General features: G+C 40.5%; 1 protein-coding gene across 24 annotated transcripts in view; it reads left to right on the plus strand.

Annotated features, from left to right (window-relative positions):
- The window catches only part of ADGRL3 (adhesion G protein-coupled receptor L3), a 515,386-nt gene that overhangs the window by 334,146 nt on the left and 161,518 nt on the right, over positions 1 to 19,722 (plus strand). For all 24 annotated transcript variants that reach the window (XR_009729502.1, XR_009729503.1, XM_061379988.1 and 21 more), the window contains one exon: positions 1,103 to 1,903. Coding sequence is in view for 22 of the 24 variants with exons in the window: in XM_061379988.1 (XP_061235972.1) it covers positions 1,103 to 1,903 (801 nt within the window). In the remaining 2 variants the exon portion in view is untranslated. The remainder of the gene's footprint in view (positions 1 to 1,102; positions 1,904 to 19,722) is intronic.

Consider the following 19,722-nt stretch of genomic DNA (forward strand, 5'->3'; position numbering starts at 1 on the left):
GGATGACAAGGGCTGAGCGAGCCAGTTTTGCTCCACAGCGTCCTTCCTTTTGTCTCCCCGTCCAGCTGGCTGACCTCTTGGCGTTGGCATTCCCATGATGCCAAGGTTAGCTGGGCACCGTCTGAGCCTCCTCCCAGGTGCTGGGCATGCCCTGGCTCCACTCAGCCCCCCCGAAGTCTGAGCAGCAAAGCACTCCGGTTAGTCAAACTGCTCCTCTGTGCTCCTCTCATGTAACAATAGAAGGTATATGTTTTTAAGTTTGAATTACTACTATATTTAACAGGACATTTTTTAACTGCTTAAAATCTAGACCTTGGGTTCCTCTCCGGTGAACTTTATTCTTTTCCTTCCTTCTTTCCTTTCTTCCTTCCTTCCTTCCTTGTCTTTTCTTTTCAGCATCCATACGTCATTCATTTTTAATTGCGTGGACTGCATGTTTTGTGTGTCCTGTAGCAGCTTTGAAAGCCTCATTTCTAGTTATACTACAGATCTGTAGACGGATGTTTCCCTCCTCCCCACTCTCCCCACTCCCTTTGCTTTAAATGCTCTTCTGAGTTGCTAAGGGATTCGCCTCTGCTTTGCTGTTGGTACCCTTTAAATATTTCATATCACTTGGGCTGTAAAGATGGGAATTTCTCTCTCTTATTTCCATTTCTAGGCCATTTTTTCTGTGGATTGTTCAAATAAATATGTGGATCAATTCCTTGGGAGTTTACCCCTTCACCTAGTAGGTACAAATTCACTGCAGAATATAATGGAAATACAAAGCCAGAAATTCTTTGGGGGCACATATTAATTTCAGGGTTTACAAAGGCAAGTGGTCCAAGTAAGTGCACCTGTAAAAACAGATTTGAAAAGCAATAAGAAAATGAGCCACAGCAGATAGAAAAAGCAGGGAGAAAAAAAATCAGTTTGATGGAGCAAATCTTGTTCTAGAGACATGGCCAGTGGGATGGCTAGTCTCCATGTGTAAGGCACTGCTTTTGGGTTTTCTCTGATCTCATGTATCCTCTGCTCCAGGGCTAGAAGCTATTGAGATGTTTGAGCCAACCACTCATTAACTTTGGTTTATTTTGTTTTAAATTCTTTTCCCCTCCAACAGTTTTTCTTTGCCCTGGACTACTGAAAGGAGTATACCAGAGCGAACACTTATTTGAATCTGACCACCAATCTGGTGCCTGGTGCAAGGACCCTCTGCAGGCATCTGACAAGATCTACTACATGCCCTGGACACCATACCGGACAGACACACTGACGGAATACTCCTCCAAGGATGATTTCATTGCTGGGAGACCAACCACTACCTACAAACTCCCTCACCGGGTGGATGGCACAGGGTTCGTGGTGTATGATGGGGCTTTGTTCTTCAACAAGGAACGAACCAGGAACATAGTCAAGTTTGACTTGCGGACAAGGATAAAAAGCGGGGAGGCTATCATAGCTAATGCAAATTATCATGACACCTCTCCCTACCGCTGGGGAGGCAAGTCTGATATAGACTTGGCTGTGGATGAGAACGGGCTGTGGGTAATCTATGCAACAGAACAAAATAATGGCAAAATAGTCATTAGCCAGTTAAACCCTTACACATTAAGGATTGAAGGGACGTGGGATACTGCCTATGACAAGAGGTCAGCTTCTAACGCCTTCATGATCTGTGGGATTTTGTATGTGGTGAAGTCCGTGTATGAAGATGACGACAATGAAGCCACAGGGAATAAAATAGACTACATATATAACACTGACCAAAGCAAGGATAGCATGGTGGATGTACCCTTTCCAAACTCCTACCAGTATATTGCTGCTGTGGATTATAATCCCCGGGACAACCTCCTTTACGTATGGAACAACTATCATGTTGTGAAATATTCCTTGGATTTTGGCCCACTGGACAGCAGAGCAGGTAAGTCCTTTAATACTGAGCCACAGTCTGAATCGGGCTTTCTATCTTTCTTGCAGATAGGGTGTAAAATTGAATTAGACTACTGTCTCACTGATATGTCTATGTTTCTGTAAGTTAAGTCCCACCACAATGCCTATTATGGATATTAAGACATTAACATGTGCAGAATATTTTTTTTAACTTAGTTTGAAATGAAATGGAGAGCATGCTATGCGTTACCTGTAATTAAGCTGAAACAGTCTTCAAATGTCCACACTCTTGTTTGCATCACAGGGATAGCAGTCTTTTCTCCTTGACTGAATTATCCTCTGTACATCAGATTGTTTTCCCTTCTGCAGGAATTTTGGCAAAAAAAAGCATGGAAGATACTATCACTGCAGACAGGGGGAAAATGCCAGCCAGTTTAAATGACTTCATTCTATTAAGCTGAGCAAGTTCAGGCGTTCAGGGAAGCCAAAGCTAATTGCGTATGTGAGCATGCACCAAGTAGTGTGTGTCTAGAGTTGAGTGAGGAATTGAGAACGAAAACTTCCATATTGTAGAGTTATTTAAAATTTCTCTTCCCTTTTCAAAGTGTTTGATGGCTTACTACGACTCACTATACTTTCTCTAAGGGAAAGTCCTCTAGAGAATTCCCAGCTTTTCCATCCTTTTTCCTGTTAGAAATTATGCTGGTAATTGCTTAGTTCGGTTATATTCCTTTATCTTCACCAACTTCTTCATTGTTTTGCAAGTATTATGTTCAGAGTTGGCACTGTATTAGTAACATGACTTAATCTATATTCTGGTCAAATTCATATGACAGTACAAGAATTTCCAAACAACATTTGCTCATACAGCTATCAGGTAGTTTCTATGCTGGACTGTGCACTTCAGAAAAGTGAAAAAGTAAGAGGAAATGCAGAACTAAGGTCATTTGGACAGTAAACTATTTGATTCTTAATGACAATTCCCAAAACATTCTTTTTGTTCATCAAGAAACTCAGAAGTGGATGAACCGATTCAGGGCTTCAAGTTGCAAAAGAGAAGTTGAGAAGTTTCTGTTGCTGATCCTTTTTTTTTTTTTTTTTTTTTGCTGTGTGCAGCCTGTTATGTGTATAAAAATGGATCAAGAGATGCTGAAAGAAACTGTGGATGTGAAATCCAGGGGAGGGGTGGAATAAAAGTAATAAAATGGCAGTGACTTTCTCATTTTCATACAAAAATGCAAGGAAGAAGAGAAGGAAATCTTGAAGAGGCAGATTAACAAAACCGAGTGACTGTTAAGAGCAGAGACATTTTCAATGATGTTGACCTCTTCAAGATCTCAGATGAGCAAAAAATGAAGTAATACTCATTCTCCCAACTTAATGATGAGCATGTACTTTCTGAGTACTGGAGTGAAGCACAGCAATTTGTGAGCTATTGGTTATCCCTGAGGAGTGAAAATCAATTGCATCCCTTCTATTTCACAGAGTTTCTCTCCTTTTCAGTGAAATATTTCTAGGTATTACACCAGACTCTCTACTGCTGCTTTTTCCTGTGGTGACTCTTGACAGTAACATCATCTTTAAGATTAAAAAAAAGCCATAATCAGTGAAAACCCCAAATTTTATGCTTTCCTGTAAAAAAGGAAATGTTTTTCCCCCTTTTCTCAGTCTAAGCTGGTGTGATGGGAGAGCAGATGAAAACCCAGAAGAGGTCTGAATGTGCAAGGTCTGTGATGTGCAAGGATTTGATCTGTCACTGTTTGAAGCCCCTGCACTTCATTCATGTTTGGATGAGAATTTAAAATCCCCCAGTGCCTCAGATGGAAAGCTGAAGCTGGTTTTGGCTTTGAGTGGTGGACATAAGGGGGTTAATCTGGTGTCAGAGAGTCTGGTTAGCCTTCTCTGATGTTCTTTCATGCGGTTTTTGATAACTTTGTAATGTGGGGACAAAGCTGGATTCTACATGCATTTCTCTTCTCTGAAAATTGCCAGGATTTCCTTTTTGGCAGAAATGCATAAGGATCCCATTACCTCAGTATTTTGTGTGTTTAGAGGACTTTTGAGAGGACTGCTCTGAGAGCAAGTGAAATTTTCGATGAGACATCTCAAATGGGCCAAGGCATTTTGAAGTGAAGAAAAATACCTTTACAAAGGGAGTTTATTGCTCCATTACCTTCACAGCCTGATTAGTGGTAATGTTATGAGTCAGTCAAACACGAACACTGATTTTGAATTGAATAAGTAACACCTGTTTGACTGTAGTTGGGTGTTTGTTCTGGGGTTTTGTGTTTTGTTTTTTTGTTGGTTTTATTTTTTTCAGAAAGGAGACAGGAGACCAGGTCTATGTGACTCTTTCTTTTCCAAGTTCAGTGCAACACATTTCCTGGTTAGCACCAAATTTCATGCTGCATTGACTTCTATATAATACTAAATGCATGGCTGGCATAAACCCAGCTTGTCCACCAAAGAGCAGAACAGGAGCCAATGCAACACTAGGAAAGCAGTGAAGGACCAGGATATTTTATTTAGTTATTTATTTAGTTATTTTTTTTTAGAGTGGATTGTGGATGTGTTTCTCCTTTCCCCTTCCAAAATTGCCAGTGTTTGTTTAGAGCATGACAATGTTTGGTGCAGCCATTTTCCATAGGGTTACAGTTTGAGTACTAAAATATGTAAAAAAATCTGCTTAATTAGAAAATAAAAGAAAGATTATAAAATTGATGGGTTGAACAAATTGGCTGTTAAAAGACAATTAAGTGTGAAGTTTTAGGAGAAGAGCTCTAAAAACCAAACATTGATCTTAACAAAAAAAGTAATATATTTATCTAAATAGGCAGTAACATGTTTGAAACATTTTTGAAATCTCTAGTATCATACATTTCAGGGCTATCTAAAATAAAAACGGTGCTGGGGGCTCCAGTTCACTTAGAATCAAGCATTTTCAGTCATTTTTCAAACCATCCAGGGAAAATGGGAGGAAGCAGAAATCACTTAGCTTATAGGAAGGGCAGGGATCCCATCGTCTTGCTCTTCACAGTGATTAAAGGTCTATTTGTGTGTGTAGGTTTGGAACATACTTGAGACCTGCACTATCTCAGAACTTCTCTCACCCACTGTTTAAAAAAATCAGCTTTTATGGCTCAGAGTAAATGAGTGTCAAACCCTGGAGTTTCTGTGCTCAGCTTCTGTAGCAGCTGAAGGTACCAGGGAAGACAAAATATTCTGAAGTCGTAAGTGAAGCACAATGCTGGAGTGAACTGATCTAAAAGCAATTTAGCTGTCTTGGCTGAATTAAAAGTAATTGTTCATTTTTCTCAGAAATGGGAAAAGCTGCATTTTAAGGATTTGACATGCACTTTTTTTGTTGTTTCTTTTTTTTTTTTTTTCTCTTGTCTGAGGTTGTTTTCATTTATTCCAAAACCAGTTTTGAAAGCAGGCAGTCCTCAGTGCCTGCAAATTCCAGGAAATCTGTCATTAACATCTGCCTTCAAGAGCGGAACCTTAAGATACCAAAAGCTTTCAAAGCGTATATTCTTTGTTTATGCTGTTTGGCCTTAAAAGTAGGGGTTTTTAAGGATGCTTTTCCATAAATACTCCTGAGCTTTTGTGCTGTTTCTTTGTAGATGCTTTTGAATTTCATAGAATTGAAGAATAGTCATGGTTGAATGGACCTTAAAGATCATCTAGTTCCAACTCCACTGCCATAACCAGTGACACCTTCCATTAGATCAGGTTGCTCCAATCTCCATCCAACCTGGCCTTAAACACTTCCAGGGATGGGACAGCCACAACTGCTCTGGGCAACCTGTGCCAGTGCCTCACCTCCCTCTGAGTAAATAATTTGTTCCTAATATCTGATCTAAATCTACCCTATTTCAGCTCAAAACCATTCTCCCTTGTCCTATCACTATATGTCCTTGATTCCAGATTTCTTGTAGGCCTACTTTAATTACTGAAAAGCTTCCCTAAGGTCTCCCTGAAGTTTTCTCTTGTCCAGGCTGAACAAGCCCAACTCTCTCAGCCTGTCCTCGTAGGAGAGGTTCTCCAGCCCTCTGATCATCTTCATGGCCTTCTCTGGATTTGCTCAAGCAGGTCCATGTCCCTCTTGTGTCTTGGAGATGCCACAGCTGAATGCAGAGCTCCAGGTAGGGTCTTGCAAGAGCAGAGGGAGAGAATCACCTCCCTCAACCTGCTGGCCATGCTACTTTTCATGCAGCCCAGCATACAGCTGTCAGCCAACAGCCCCAATCCCTTCTCACGGCTGCTCTCAGTTCAGTCTCTGCCCAGCCTGTAGCTGTGCCTGGGATTGCCCCAACCCAGGTGCAGGACTTGCACTTGGCCTTGTACTTCATGAATTTCATGCAAGCCCACCTCTCGAGCCTGTCAAAGGTGCTTCTGGATGGCATTCCTTCCCTCCAGCATGTTGACCGCACCACACAGCTTGGTGTCATTGGCAAACTTGCTGAGGGTGCACTCAATCCCACTGTCCATGTCGCTGACAAAAAGTGCCAGTCCCAACACCGACCCCTGAGAGACACCATCATCACTGGTTTCCACCTTGATCATTGAGCGGTTGACCACAACTCCCTGAGTGTAACCATCCAGCCAATTCCTTATCCCCTGTGTGATCCATCAGCAAATCCATGCGTCTTCAATTTGTAGACAAGGGCACCATTCAGGACAGTGTCAAACACTTTGCACAAGTCCATGTAGATGGTGTCAGTTGCTCTTTCCTTATCAAACAAAGCCCATCATAGAAGGCCATCGCATTTGTCAGCCATGATTTGCCCTTAGTGAAGCCATGTTAGCTGTCACCAGTCATCCCCTTATTGTCCATGTGCCTTAGCATAATTTCCAGGAGGATCTCCTTCATGTTCTTGCCAGGCACGGAGGTGGGACTGACTGGCATGTATTTCCCTGGGTCTTCCTTTTCTCCCTTTATAAAAATGGGGAGAAAGATTTGCTAATGGTTTGCTAATTTGAAGTGATAGTGAGAATAGCTCTGCCACTCTAGTTGTGTTTTGTGTTGCATTCTTCAGTAATTTGAATCAGTGCTCAGTTTGGGTTTTTTTTGTCCCAGTAGATATGTGCAGAGAGGGAAACAAAAGTCTATTAACAGAATTTTCCACAACCTGATCAGTCTTAATATTCACCAGAGTTACCTGTTTTAATCATCACCCACTTGTGATAAAGTCTGTATAAACAAATTCAAGAAAAACATCCACAAATCTTCATCTCCTAAAAGGTAAAGTGCTCCCATCCCACTTCCCAGCACCATGCTTGCATACAAACACATATCTCCTGGCTTTGCATTTCTGCACCTCCCTGGGCAGTCATGGCTCTTGGACGGGCACCAAGGCGATGTTACTGGTCAGCAGAAAGACCAGAAGAAGAAGAAAGTTTTGTCTTTTAAATGTCTTAGGCTCCCCATGCCAGGGCCAGCAGCTCTTCTGTAGGAGCTTGGGGTGTGCTGACTGAACATTTAGGCCAGGGGTATGGACTAGTGACTGTCCCATAGCTTATCAGTGAAGGACTTGAACCAGGATAAAGGTCCCTCTGTGCATCTCTGGGACTTGTATGTTCTGTCAGCTGTTCCCAGTGGCATGGGAAATACAGAGCTCCTATTTTCAAGGAGGTGTTTTAAATTGTGTCCGAGAGACCAAGATATTACAATTTGAGGTGTTTAATAGATGTATGAAGTTAATAAATAAATATGCCAAATATATAAGGAAGACAGTGATATGATATAGAGTTTCTAAAACAGCTTCATTGTGCTTAAGTGTCAGTAAATTGCATATTAACACTGTGGACTGCCAGTCTAGTAAGCAAATGTGGTATGAAGGGCATATGTCAAACTTTTATTCCCCAAATTCTGTTAAATATTGTGGGATGCTCTCTTGACATGTGATTACAACCATTTTATTCAATAAAGGTGGGTTGGGTTTTGTTTGGATTTTTTGTTGTTTTGGGTTTTTTTTCTAAAGCAGTTTTACAATGTAGATAAGGTGAACCCTCTGTCCTTATAATATGCTAATTAAGTGCATTTGTGTCTTGGGCAAAAGATGTGGCAGTATGGTGATGAATAAGAACTTTAAACACATATGACACCTCGTTAAAATGTAATTTTCACATCATAAATCTGAGGCCTTCTCTTTGACAGCCGAGTAATGTGGATAGTGGGCAGAGAATCTTGAACATTTCAAAGCTGTCACGTGCTAATAGGTAGCTGAAAGGAGCTTCCTGCTCTGCTCGCCCTATATCCTTGGGAAATGCATCAAAAGGGCTGCCAAATCTTAAATCCCACTTGTGCACAGGATATGAATTGACACTGCTTCAAGATCCCATTGCAATAAGCCATGCTTAGTATCTGAAGTTAAATTTGACTGCATTTTAAAAGGCCAGCTGAGCTTTTTTCATGTGCAGCTTCTCTGGTCTGACAAGGGCCTTCTTTAGGAGGGTGCTGAGTGTTTAATTGCAGCTTCTCCTGTGCTTTTTAGTTTCTAGTTGCTTTCCTCCCATCTAGGAGCATCCCTGACTCTCTCGCTCCTGTTCCTCTTCATTGCTTACAGTGACAGCTGCTGGTTGCACAGTATTGCTGGAGGTTTTCAGAGATCAGTGTGTGCTCTCAGCAGCCTCTGCTGAACACGTATCATGACTGGGTCCCTGGTACATCTTTTATAGCAAAGCTGGCATCTCGGCCAAATTTGCTGTTTAGTCAGTACCTTAATCTTAGAAGAAAAGGAAGATATTTCACCTACCCTGGAGCATGCTGGGATCTAGCATTGTGTTTGTTCCCCATTTTGATGTCTTATCTTTTGAGCCTCTTTATTTTTATCCTGTTTTATTTTCCCTCTCTTTCTAAAGCAGTGTTTTATTAAAAAAAAATATAAAAAAGTGTCATATTAGTGGACACTTTTCTGAAATTAGGTATTTCTGCCTTTTTTTTGGTCAGGAAAGCTGGAGTTTGAGCTCTTTTCTTCTACCTTCTCACAAAAATATCCTTTGAAAGTGCAAGATTCCTTAGCTTAAAAACATTCCCTTTGTGGAGCATTTAATGAATAGCAATACTGTTTGGTTAGCACAGCATGAGTATCTTCAGTGCCTCTGCAGTATGAATAAATATGTGGTTGCTCCATCTTCCTAAATGGAAATGTACTTCCTTCAGTAGGACTATAGAACAAGAGGTAGCCTTACCAAATGAAGGCGGAGGAGCCCTTCTTTTCCTCAAGTCACTCCTCCAACTATAAGGCACCTGTTCGAGCCAGCTTGAGAAAATCATAGAACCAGCTAGGTCAGAAAAGACCCTCAGAATCATGAAGTCCATTACCCCAGAACTGCCAAGACCACCACTAAACCACGTCACTTAAAACCTCGTTCATGCTTTTTAAACACTTTGAGGGATGGTAACTCCACCACTTCCCTGTACAGCATACCTAACACATCTGGGAGCTAAACTGAGATAGTGTTATGTCCTCTTTAGAATCAACTGTTACCATTGCAAACCAAACAGGAATTTGCTCTGCGACCCTGAGTGCCATGGGCCGGGGTCCTGTTCACACAGACTTACAAGCTGGAGTGCTTGGGAACTGGGCTGGTGGGCAGCCAGGATGCTTGAAGTAGGGGAAGGGCATCAACAGACAAAATGATTAAGCTAAACTTCACTTCAAGCTTCAAAACAAAAGGAGGCCAGAGACTTCAGCACTTCATAATCCTGTCAAACGCCAGGAGGGGGAAAGCACCTTGCCAAGAACATGTCGGAAAAGCTGAGACGACTGTTCCTGGCAGCAAACATGAGATGTATGGCTGAAGATAGCAGTGATTGCATGTGGATAAAAGCATTATGTGCATATGAAGGACAGTCTTTTCCTATTCTGCAGTGAGATCTTCAACTTCAGGAATCAGCCTGACGTTGTGATTAATTGTTGTTTCATTAAGTTCAAGACCACCAGAGTTGTCACACTGGCATCCACCACAGCTTATCAGTCTGATGCACATACTTTGTACCAAACCCAGCCATGAGTGTGCCATCTCTTTGATTTGAGCTGTTTGCCAGAGGCAGAGAGCGAGAGGCGACACATAGCAAATGTGCAAGGGCACTTTTCACAGGAGGAAGTGACTGCATCAGGTACCATAGACAGCTTTTAGCACTGTATTTTTAAACACATTTTTTTAGTAATGAGTGCACTGTTTATCACTTGACCAGTGGATTTTGCTGGCTTTTTTGCAGTGATGGGGGTCTGCATATGCCTAGGGGCGTAAACCTGGAGAGAATCCAAGATTGTTCCATTTTTGAGCTGTTGCCTCTGCCACCTCCTCTCCCACACAAAAGCAGGAGTATGACCTGCCAGTTTTTTTCTCAAGGCGTTACCCTCTCAGCTTACATTATATTTGTGTACCTGATTCCTCAAGGCTGGTCACATATGGTGCAAGCACCTTCTGTTCTCTGCAGTTCTGCTCTGGCCTGGCTGCAGAGCCACTAGCCTGGCTTGGGACGTGGGCTCCCAGATGCTTTCTTCATGCTCCAGCTTGGTTTTTTTGCTAATGTATTTTTAAAATGAGCAGCCTGCTTTCGCTGAAAATGTCTCCACTATGGCAGCTCATGGGTCTGTATTGCTCTCCTCGCTCGTCTGTCACTGATTGTGTTTGTTCTAGAAATGACTACTGTAATATTTTTAGCAGCACTTATTAAGATTCGTCTCCTGAAGTCTAGTTCAGTGTTGCTAATTAACTTTTTTGATGCCGCCCTCACTCTCCAGTGCTGCTATGCCAGGTTTTCTTTCTTTCTTTTATCCAAGAAAGCAGATGTGGATGCCCTGCCATATTCTCATTTAGTATGAAAGCAAGCAGAAGATGCATTGGACGCTCTTCATATGGCTGGCCTTTATACTTAGGTTAAAGAGGAGTAAAAAGCTCTTCAGGAGTAAGGTACAAAGTTATTGAACACTTATGAAGAGCCTTGCCTTGACTTTAGGCAGGTGTGACAATGCCTTTATCATCTCCCCATCCTTCAGACATGGCAGCAAGTCAATTTTCCAGACACCTAAGGTATGACTGTGCTGATAAAAAAGTATCCAAGGTATACATCAGGAATGAAAAGGTCAACCTTATCTTCACAAGTCCAGCTGAACTCTTATGGTAGGGTTGGATTTGATGGGTTGCTGATAGGAAGGAAATTTATGTTGAAGGTACAAAAAGAATCTTGGTAGCTACTTTGAAGATCTCCACATTGTGGGAGAAGTGGTACCACCCATGAAAGGCTGGGAAATGCTAGTTGGCAATCTTGTCAACAGCCTGACAGGGGAAGATAAGCAGATCCCAGAAAAAACAGAGAATAGGTACTTTGAATAACACCTTCTCAAGTGCATTTTGGCATTCATACCTATGCTAAATCAAGAAAGTTGTGTTCTGAAAAAGCAAGACTAAACCAGTGTCCATTTTTTAGGTGTGTCAGGCGTGCATGAGTAAAGGCTGATATAATTAAAAGGTTTCTGGAACAAAATCCCAAAGTTCCTGGTGAGTTTCAGCTCAGCCATTATTCAGACAAATCCTCTGAAGTTGGTAGGGGTTTAGACTCGGGGCTTCAGGAGTGAATCTACAGTGAATTTACGTTTGCCCCTAGAAGGAATTGCATTTTGCCAGTGAGAGGCTTTTTGACCTCCTGATTTATGTCTAAAGCATCTGCAGATGAGATATAAATTGTAAGCTGGAATAAACAGTGAATATCCATGTGAATTTGAGTTGCAGTATCTGACCTACATTTTTATGTTGAAAAGACTTTTTAAGGGTCTGTTCATGATTAGAGAGCAAAGCAGATGATGAAGGCTTAGGTGAATGACATGTGTCCATTAAAACAATGTAGAGATTGTTTGCTGTAATGAGATTTTTTCACTGTAAATAGGATTTTTGCGTGATTCAAATGTGCTGAGAGGAAACAGGTCTTAAGACACCAAAACATGGGATTCAGTTTAAAAAGACTGGCACTGAATAAGGAAACTGGGTGTTTTGTATTACATAGCTCCTCGGTTCTGTGTTCTCACAAAGTACCAGCTGCTTGAGACTCAAGAGGGGGGAGGGGGAAAAAGCAATAAAATGTCAGAGCTGAAAACTATAAAAATTATACTCTGGCCATGACAGAAGATGGAAAATCAGGTGCCTTTGTACCAGTCTGAGCTGCCTTAGTGGGTTGCCATTCACACTTCCTTCAGATAGCTGGAATAAATTAACACAGCCAGTGGAGAGATGGGGCAATAGGTAGCTCTACAATTCTTTTTCATCTGTTGATATTTGAGATGGAGAAATGAAAAGGGATGTCTGTGTGTTGCAAGCAAAGATAAAAAGTAAAGGTATCATCAAGTATAGACATGCCAGCCATCCATTCATAGGGTCTTTCCAACATACCATGTGAAGAAGAGCTGTGAGCTCTGTGTATTGGCCTCTCATTCACTTGCCTCTCTGTGTTAAATTATTCCCTCTGCTCAAAGCATGCATGAAGGATGCTGTGGCTTGCTAAGGTTGGTCAATCTGAATTTATGTGATGTTTTGCTCTGATATTAGTGAATTAAGCAAATGGCAGGTAATGTTTATGTGAACACTAAGGCTTCAGGAGGAGGGAAATATTGAGGGAAGGCTGCATAGAAAAGAAGGATAGGGTTTTTTTAATTATTGTTATATTTCTGTGAGGAAAAGGTTGTAAAATATATTTGCTTGGCGGGAGTATATGTATACACTAGAGGGACTAACAGGACTAAGTATTTCTGGCCTTCTCCATGTAAGTGCTTGCTTTTCTCTCTGGACAGTGACTGCCAAGTGTTTTCTTGGTGTGATATTGAGCATGTTGCAAGTTATTCACAAGAAATATCCTTGGAGTGACTGGAACAGATTCTATCAACAAAAATGTTGTGCTCCTCCCCAGGCAGGTATTGGGATGAGTGAGGAACACCAGCACCTGAAAATCAAGCCAAGGTGGAAAGATCCCTAGCAAGTTTCTAGTTGATTGATGTAGCTTAAGGCGCAGATTCATCCAGTGTTGAATTAGGAAAGGTGCCTCTGTCTGGTGCCTTGCTTGTAAATATAAGCTCTCATGAATAAACAAAGCCTCTTCCCGAGCTCTGTGGGAAGTAAATGAAGCTTTAGAGTAACCTAAAACTGCATAGTCAGAACATGGTGTGTTGTGTAGGGCTGCTGTAATGTGTTCTTTTCATATAAATGAGTTTAAATTGACTGGTATGAAGAGTAGAGCAGAGAATTAAATTAGATTAATAGATTTTTTAAGACCAGAAGGGACCATTAGCTCATTTAGCCTGACCTCTGTAATGCCTTCGATTGGATTTCATCTGCTTCCTCTTGTACGGAGCCTAATGACTTGACTTTTAACTGAAGTGTACCTTTCAGAAAGGCACCCAGACAATCAGTGTGTCACTTCACAGAGTGCTTTTCTTAGGTGGGCATTCTCTCCCAGTGTTAAAGAGGTAAAATAATACCCACGTCATAAATTGTACTGCCTGGTCAGTGAGTCCCTTTTGTGCCTCTTTTGCAACATGTGTAAAAGTCAAAATCTGCTTCTTGAATGTGCTTTGCACTTTACTCAGTGCTCAGGAGGTTGCCTTCTGAGGGAGTTACTGGTGGGTCTGAGGGTTTTTTGTTAGGTTTGGGTTGTTTTTTTTTATTTTTAAAGTGTTAAAAACTTGTTACAGGGAGTGTGAAACTCCTGAATAAGCTGGGAAAGCAAATAATTCACTAGCAATGAGAAAATAGCTTTCTGGGCACTAAACCCAATAAAGTATTCTGCTTTCAGATGCATACTTTATGAGTGTCACTAAAAGTGTCTATAAACTCTGCTTTTTAATTAGGAGAGATTGCTAGTCTGCAGAGCTTGCACACTGCTCTCTTAATGCCGCTTCCATTTTTATTTGAACCAGAGTGGTAGGGAGTGACATTTAAACCTCAGAGTTTGTCATCAAGTTCTAATTTTCTCATTGATGAGAACATCTGTCCATTGGAAAGGGCAAAAACTCATTCCAGCAGTTTTTTTCCATAAGGTATTAGAAGATTTAATTTCAAATGATTGTTGCTTGTTTGGGTTTTTTTTTTTTGTTTGTTTGGTTGTTGTTATTTTTTTGCCTTTTATTTCCCACCATCTTTTTATAGGAGCCTGTATTTACACTGGATAAAAAAAGTTGATGCTGCAAGGAAGTGAACTTTAGAGGATACAAGAATCGTTTTTGTAAATAACCATTCATTGTGTTAAGAGTGTTGTTACACCAGAATTTTCATGTCAAAATGTACTGGCAAAATGTGGTAGAAAGAGGTTGTTATTTTCTTAATATGCAAATATAAATTGGCTGCAGTATATGATGTCTTCATTTGAATTGAAATACTATGCTGTCAAAATGTATTTTTTCTTTCTAGCAGCATGTTTTATGATATTTTGGGTAAACTTCACCTTCAGGCATTTCTTTATTGTTATTGACCACCCAAGAGAGGTTTTATGAAGTCTATAGCTTTATTAGATTAAGCACTGTAAGTAGTAGACATGTTATTACTCCCTTTTTCTCACTTTTTCATTGGAGAGAAAAAAAATAGGCACGTATCAAGGAAGGTTAGGGAAGTCCTCTCTTGCATTTACAGTGTAATTTGTGACCACAATGATCTTGTGCATGTTTGGAAGTTATCACCCCAACATAGTTGACAGCATATGCATCAGTTGTAACCAAAGAAAAAAGATTCAAATTATCCAAAATCTGTAAAAGCTGGTCCTCTCCAGATAAAGATTTTGTTACAGTGACCTTACTGTCCTCTTCCTACTCTGATATGAAAGCTGATTTTAATCTGCAAAAGGAATAATCTTTAAAAATACAGCATGCATAGGTGCATTACTTTAGGTCATCTTCCCTGGAAACCTTGTGGGATACAGAAGCAGCAGACATGAGCCTGTGCATGCCTGAGGTTTATCCACAACTTGCTGATATGATGTTTAATGCTTCCGTGCATGGACTGCAAAGACTGGTTTAGCATCATGGTGCTAGCCTGATTCTTCCAAAGTTACTTTGCAACATGACCTATTTCCTTGCTCAAGAAGCTTAGAGGAGCCTGTTGAACCTCTTTGTCACAGAGGTGAGGATCTTTTGAAGGAGCAGAGTCACTGGTCTTTTGGAAGGTTATATACTGTCATGTAGCTCTGGGCTGGCCAAGAATTACCACACACTTCTGTGGGTGCATCTTGACACAGAGGTTGCCTGTTAGCCATTGTAGATCAAGTCAAAAAGTGATTGAGGCTGTTGACACCAAACAGGGAGCCAGGGAAATTTGAGGCTTCTGGCTGGCTGCAGGCATGGTCTTTAAACAGTTGTAGTTTGAAGATGGAGGTAACAAAGGGCCAGGGGCTGCAAGAGAAGAAGCTCTGTGTATTACAGAGCTGCCAGTAATGATGATAATATATCTCCAGATCTTTGGTTTATCTCCTCTGCCCCTTTCAAGGTATTCTTTTTTTTTTTTTAATGAAGCCAATTGCTTTTCTGATGGTCGTGTTTTAAGGAGAGATGGCATCAAGGGAAGAGGAGGACTTAGCCTTTTTTTCTACTTGGAAACCACATAAAACAATCCAGTACTTTTGCCTGAAATTATTAAAAAGGAGAGGTTGTCGAGTTTTATGAAATCCCTTAACATGCATGGCAGAGGCTCTGGACTGTCATTAAAGGTAGCACTTTCCATGGCTGGAATGATTCATTGAAGAGACATCTTCTAGACTTCAAGCCTTTTAGTAAAAGCATTATTTGTTTGTTTAGAAACCTGTAAGAAAGTGCTTTGGATGTTGAGGTTATTTTGTTCCCTCAGTATCTTTATAAACTTTAGTTTTCCTTGATTCTAGAAAACAGTATAGTATTTTTGCCTATCCTGGGCTTGTCACTCTTCTGCTATAAGAGATTGATCATTGATTTTTATTTTTTAATAATTATTATTATTATTGCATATTTAACAATAAAGTTGAGTGAGGTTCTATTTCCAGCTGAGCCTCCAAGGAATGCAACTGTTTCTCATTATAAAGGGGGGAAAAAGTAATTAAATTTTAATTATTTTTCCTTTTATCCAAATATCTTCACACGGTGCAAATTAAATAAAATTATTTAACCATGACAAGCACTTCTGCCAATTAATCCCTGAAAAAAGAAGCTGGAAAATGTATGCCATATGCATGCAGTCAGTCACACACAGATTCCTGGAAAAAGGAAACCCAAAGGAGTCTAAGACAAGCATGAGTTAACCAGCCCAGTGGAGCTGTGAATGGGAGTTTAAGTGATAGTGAAGTCCGTCTGCAAACTGATCTGAGCTCTTTGCAGATTCCTATCTGATACTCCAAAGAATCTTTTTCCCTTCTGGCTTAATAGCTAAAGATTAATTGAAGTTCAAGAACTCAGTATTTTTAGTTGCTTTTATACTGAAATTTAAAATGGGTAATTTAACTTTGAATTGATTTTTTTTTTTCAATATGAGCTTTTAGTATGTGCATATTTTTATCTCAGCTGCTCTTGGGTTTCCTGAATTACAGGCAAGATTACCAAGAGATATTCATTAGAAAAACATATTTATTAACAGCATAAAGATTGTTGTACTGAAGGCCTAAAAACTGGATCGTTATTAGAAAAGAAAATCTTTAAGGCAATTTCAAAGCATTAAAATAAAAATTCATCTTGCCTGTCTGGATTTATATACCTGGTTTCATTATCTAGTGAAAAACACTGGTGCCTTTTGTATGGGCAGTACCTCAAGGTCAAAGTTGGCCCCAATTCTGAATTTCCACAGATTAAAAACCCTACTTGAAGTCAATGGTCATGTTCCATGGAAGTGACTCTTCTCCAGAAAGACCCCATCTCAATTCTATAGGGAGGTTCTCATGCGGCCTTCTCTGGACTATGAGATGGTTACTGGTTTGGTAAAAGCCATATCTGCATCTCTGAGATGTTTATTTATTCAGACTTAATCTTTTTAGCAGCTGAAATCACGCACTGAGCTTAGAGTCATCTGAAGCTACTGCTGGAATAAGTAAGTCGACAATAAGTTGTGCATATTTTAGAGAAACATGTGTGTATGTATATATATAGATAGATATTTGCACATTGTTTTGATGTATTTGAAAAAGGAGGATTTGTTCCAGGTCATCTTAAAAATAGATCCTCTCACATCACAATTTTCTTCTGAGGAGGGTGGATTTTTCTGACTTAATACTGGTCTGGCCTCATGTTATGGCTCCTCAGCCCTGCAGGGCAACATAAAACTTGTTGATTTGAGCCCTGTACCCTGCACTCACTGAATTTTTAGACCAAAGAAAGAAATTGTGCTTTAGCTACCTAAAGGGGGTCTAACAAGGAATATTCCCTATCCTTTCTAGCTGGAACTGTATCTATTTTGTGGCAGTTTCATACTCTGCCCTTTTCCGTAGCTCATAACTTTTTTCTGCATGTGGCAATTGTTGGAAAATCTCAGCAGTCCTTGCTGAACTGACAAGAGTCTTAAGTTTGCCGATTACTGGGCAGGAAGATCAATCATGCATCCTGCATTTTGCTGTGGAGTAAAAGGGGAAAGCACGACAAGCAAATTATTGGGTGATTTATTTACTTGCATTTCTGGGATGAAATATTTTATCTTCATGAATCTCAGTGTTAGGTGATATAGTTGTCCATTAAAAAAAAAAAAAAAAACAAAAAACTGTGCATAGGGAGCAAATCTTCATGTTTCACCCTAGCTGCATTTGATATCCACAGTTAATTAGGATTGTCCAGTGTTTAATTACATACTAATGTGAAGCTATGTATTTCATCTCTATTGCTAGATGCAAGGGCTGAGATTTCAGCTTCAGGCTTGCATAGAGGGATTGGCATTTAGCAAGGGGTGAATCTTGTGCCAGATTTTGTGATGGTTAGGTGCATCACGCTAACAAAAAACCAGCAAGGGGAGCTGAGACATGCATGAAAATGTCAAATGCCAGGAGTAGACACATGACAAAGAGGTGGCTAGCAGAACTAACTCTGAGTATGGTCTTTTTTCATGAGGCCATTAAGTTAAGCAGAGATTACTATGGTTAAATATTAGCCTTAGTGCCTTACAGGGTGTCTCTCTGAATGAGAGGCAGGGATGGATCCAGGCCCTGCATCTTCCTGAACTGGACTGAATTTCTTTCTGAATTTCCTGCTTTCCTATAAGTGTAAGATTATTTTTCTGCTTGATGTCATTTGGTGCACCTTCTCCAAGCACTCTCTCCTGAATGCTTGGATGCTTAACCATTTTCTAGCTAAGTCATAGTTTGCATCCTCAGACAGTCACGGTATTTTCCTTTCATTGCACCCCATGGTAAGTTTATCACCTGCTCTTTTCTGTCCATGTTATTGCTGTATTGATAGTATTTTAAATTGAATTCTGGACCTTTGGTCTGAAACTGGGAGATGTGGATCAGATCAAAAAAGGTTTGCTGACATGAAAGTGTGTCTGCATAATCTCTGACAGCAGCCTATCCTTTAGTTATACATACTAATAAGTTCTGATGTTTCCAGTGCATTAATTTGTCTGTGACAATTTTCTCAGTTAAAATTTGAGCAGTAAGACTGCTGACCTCAGACGACTCTAATTTCATCCTCTTAGAGACCTCCTGCTCAATAGGAGGTTGCTATTGATGAAATTCTGGTAGATGACCATCAACTTGGAGAGATTACGATAGAATCGCTATGCTCTCCTTTGTCCTGCATCCATTGAAAATGTCAGACACATCAGTTCACTGAATCGTATTATTTTAGTTCAGAAAAGCATCTAAAGGAGCCAGACTTTATAAACAGAGTTGAAGACCCTTACCAGCTTTTCTGGTAAGGGTAATACCAGGTATCTGCTTGCCTTCCCATCTCTCCCTTTTTGCCCGGCTGTCTCTAGTAAAGAAGACTACCAACAACTGTGTGAGGAAGCTGACATGGATAAGGGTTGTTGCTGATGGCCCTTCATTGTATTTCAAATCCCAAATATGTTGCATTAGAAATCACTGTATAGTGTCAGATTTGGCCTTCCTGCACAATGGCTTCTTCCCAGCTGAATACAGTTCATTACCATTTATGTTTACAGTCCTGTCCTAGGCTGGAGAGGACCAGATACACAGCTGTTACGGAAAGGTGCAGCCTTGCTGAATACTGTGAAGTTGCAGCCATTTGCACAACCTAAAGATTTGGCCATTTGTCTTGAAACTGGTTTATCATTTCTGCAACCCCAGGGCATGTTGCTCCTTGCTTGCTTAATTGCCAGTTTAATCAATGTCTGACATGCTATTTCAAATATGATTTCTCCTACTGAAAACTCAAGCTGTGACAGCATTCCTGTGCATTTGTCTGGTGTACAACATGAATAGCTAAAATCTATGACTACTTGAATCATAGCAGACTTGAGCTGCCCAAGTGCTCGTGACTGTTTAATGATGTTCCCATTCCCAACTCATCATTAACTTTCTTGTTGGAGGTTATCCCCAGCAGAGCTGGTAGAACAGAGCATGAGTGCTCATCTATTCCAATGTAAAGTCCAGCAGCCTGACTTTGCTACCAGATCACTGGGGAAGTGGGTGTCTGGGGCTATATTCTACTTCATTTTATAAATGCCCCCCCCCAGTATAATTTTGCACTTTTTTTTGCTTTCATGCTACAATTTGCCTTCAGGGCTGTCAACTCTAGGGGCTGTGTTCTTGAGCTCAGTGATGTTTTTTTTCCAAAGCCTCAGCCTCTGATTGCAGGATTTTCAGTTCTAGTCAAAAGTATAAACGTTTTGCATTTCTAAGTGGAAAAAGAAGCTTTAAAACACTGTTCCTGAAGACTTTGAGGCACAGCG

This window comes from Neopsephotus bourkii, unplaced genomic scaffold (assembly GCF_033783945.1).
Source record: "Neopsephotus bourkii isolate Nb327-2 ecotype Australia unplaced genomic scaffold, CSIRO-AGI_Nbou_v1 NB_1781, whole genome shotgun sequence".
Classification (NCBI taxonomy): Eukaryota; Metazoa; Chordata; class Aves; order Psittaciformes; family Psittacidae; genus Neopsephotus; species Neopsephotus bourkii.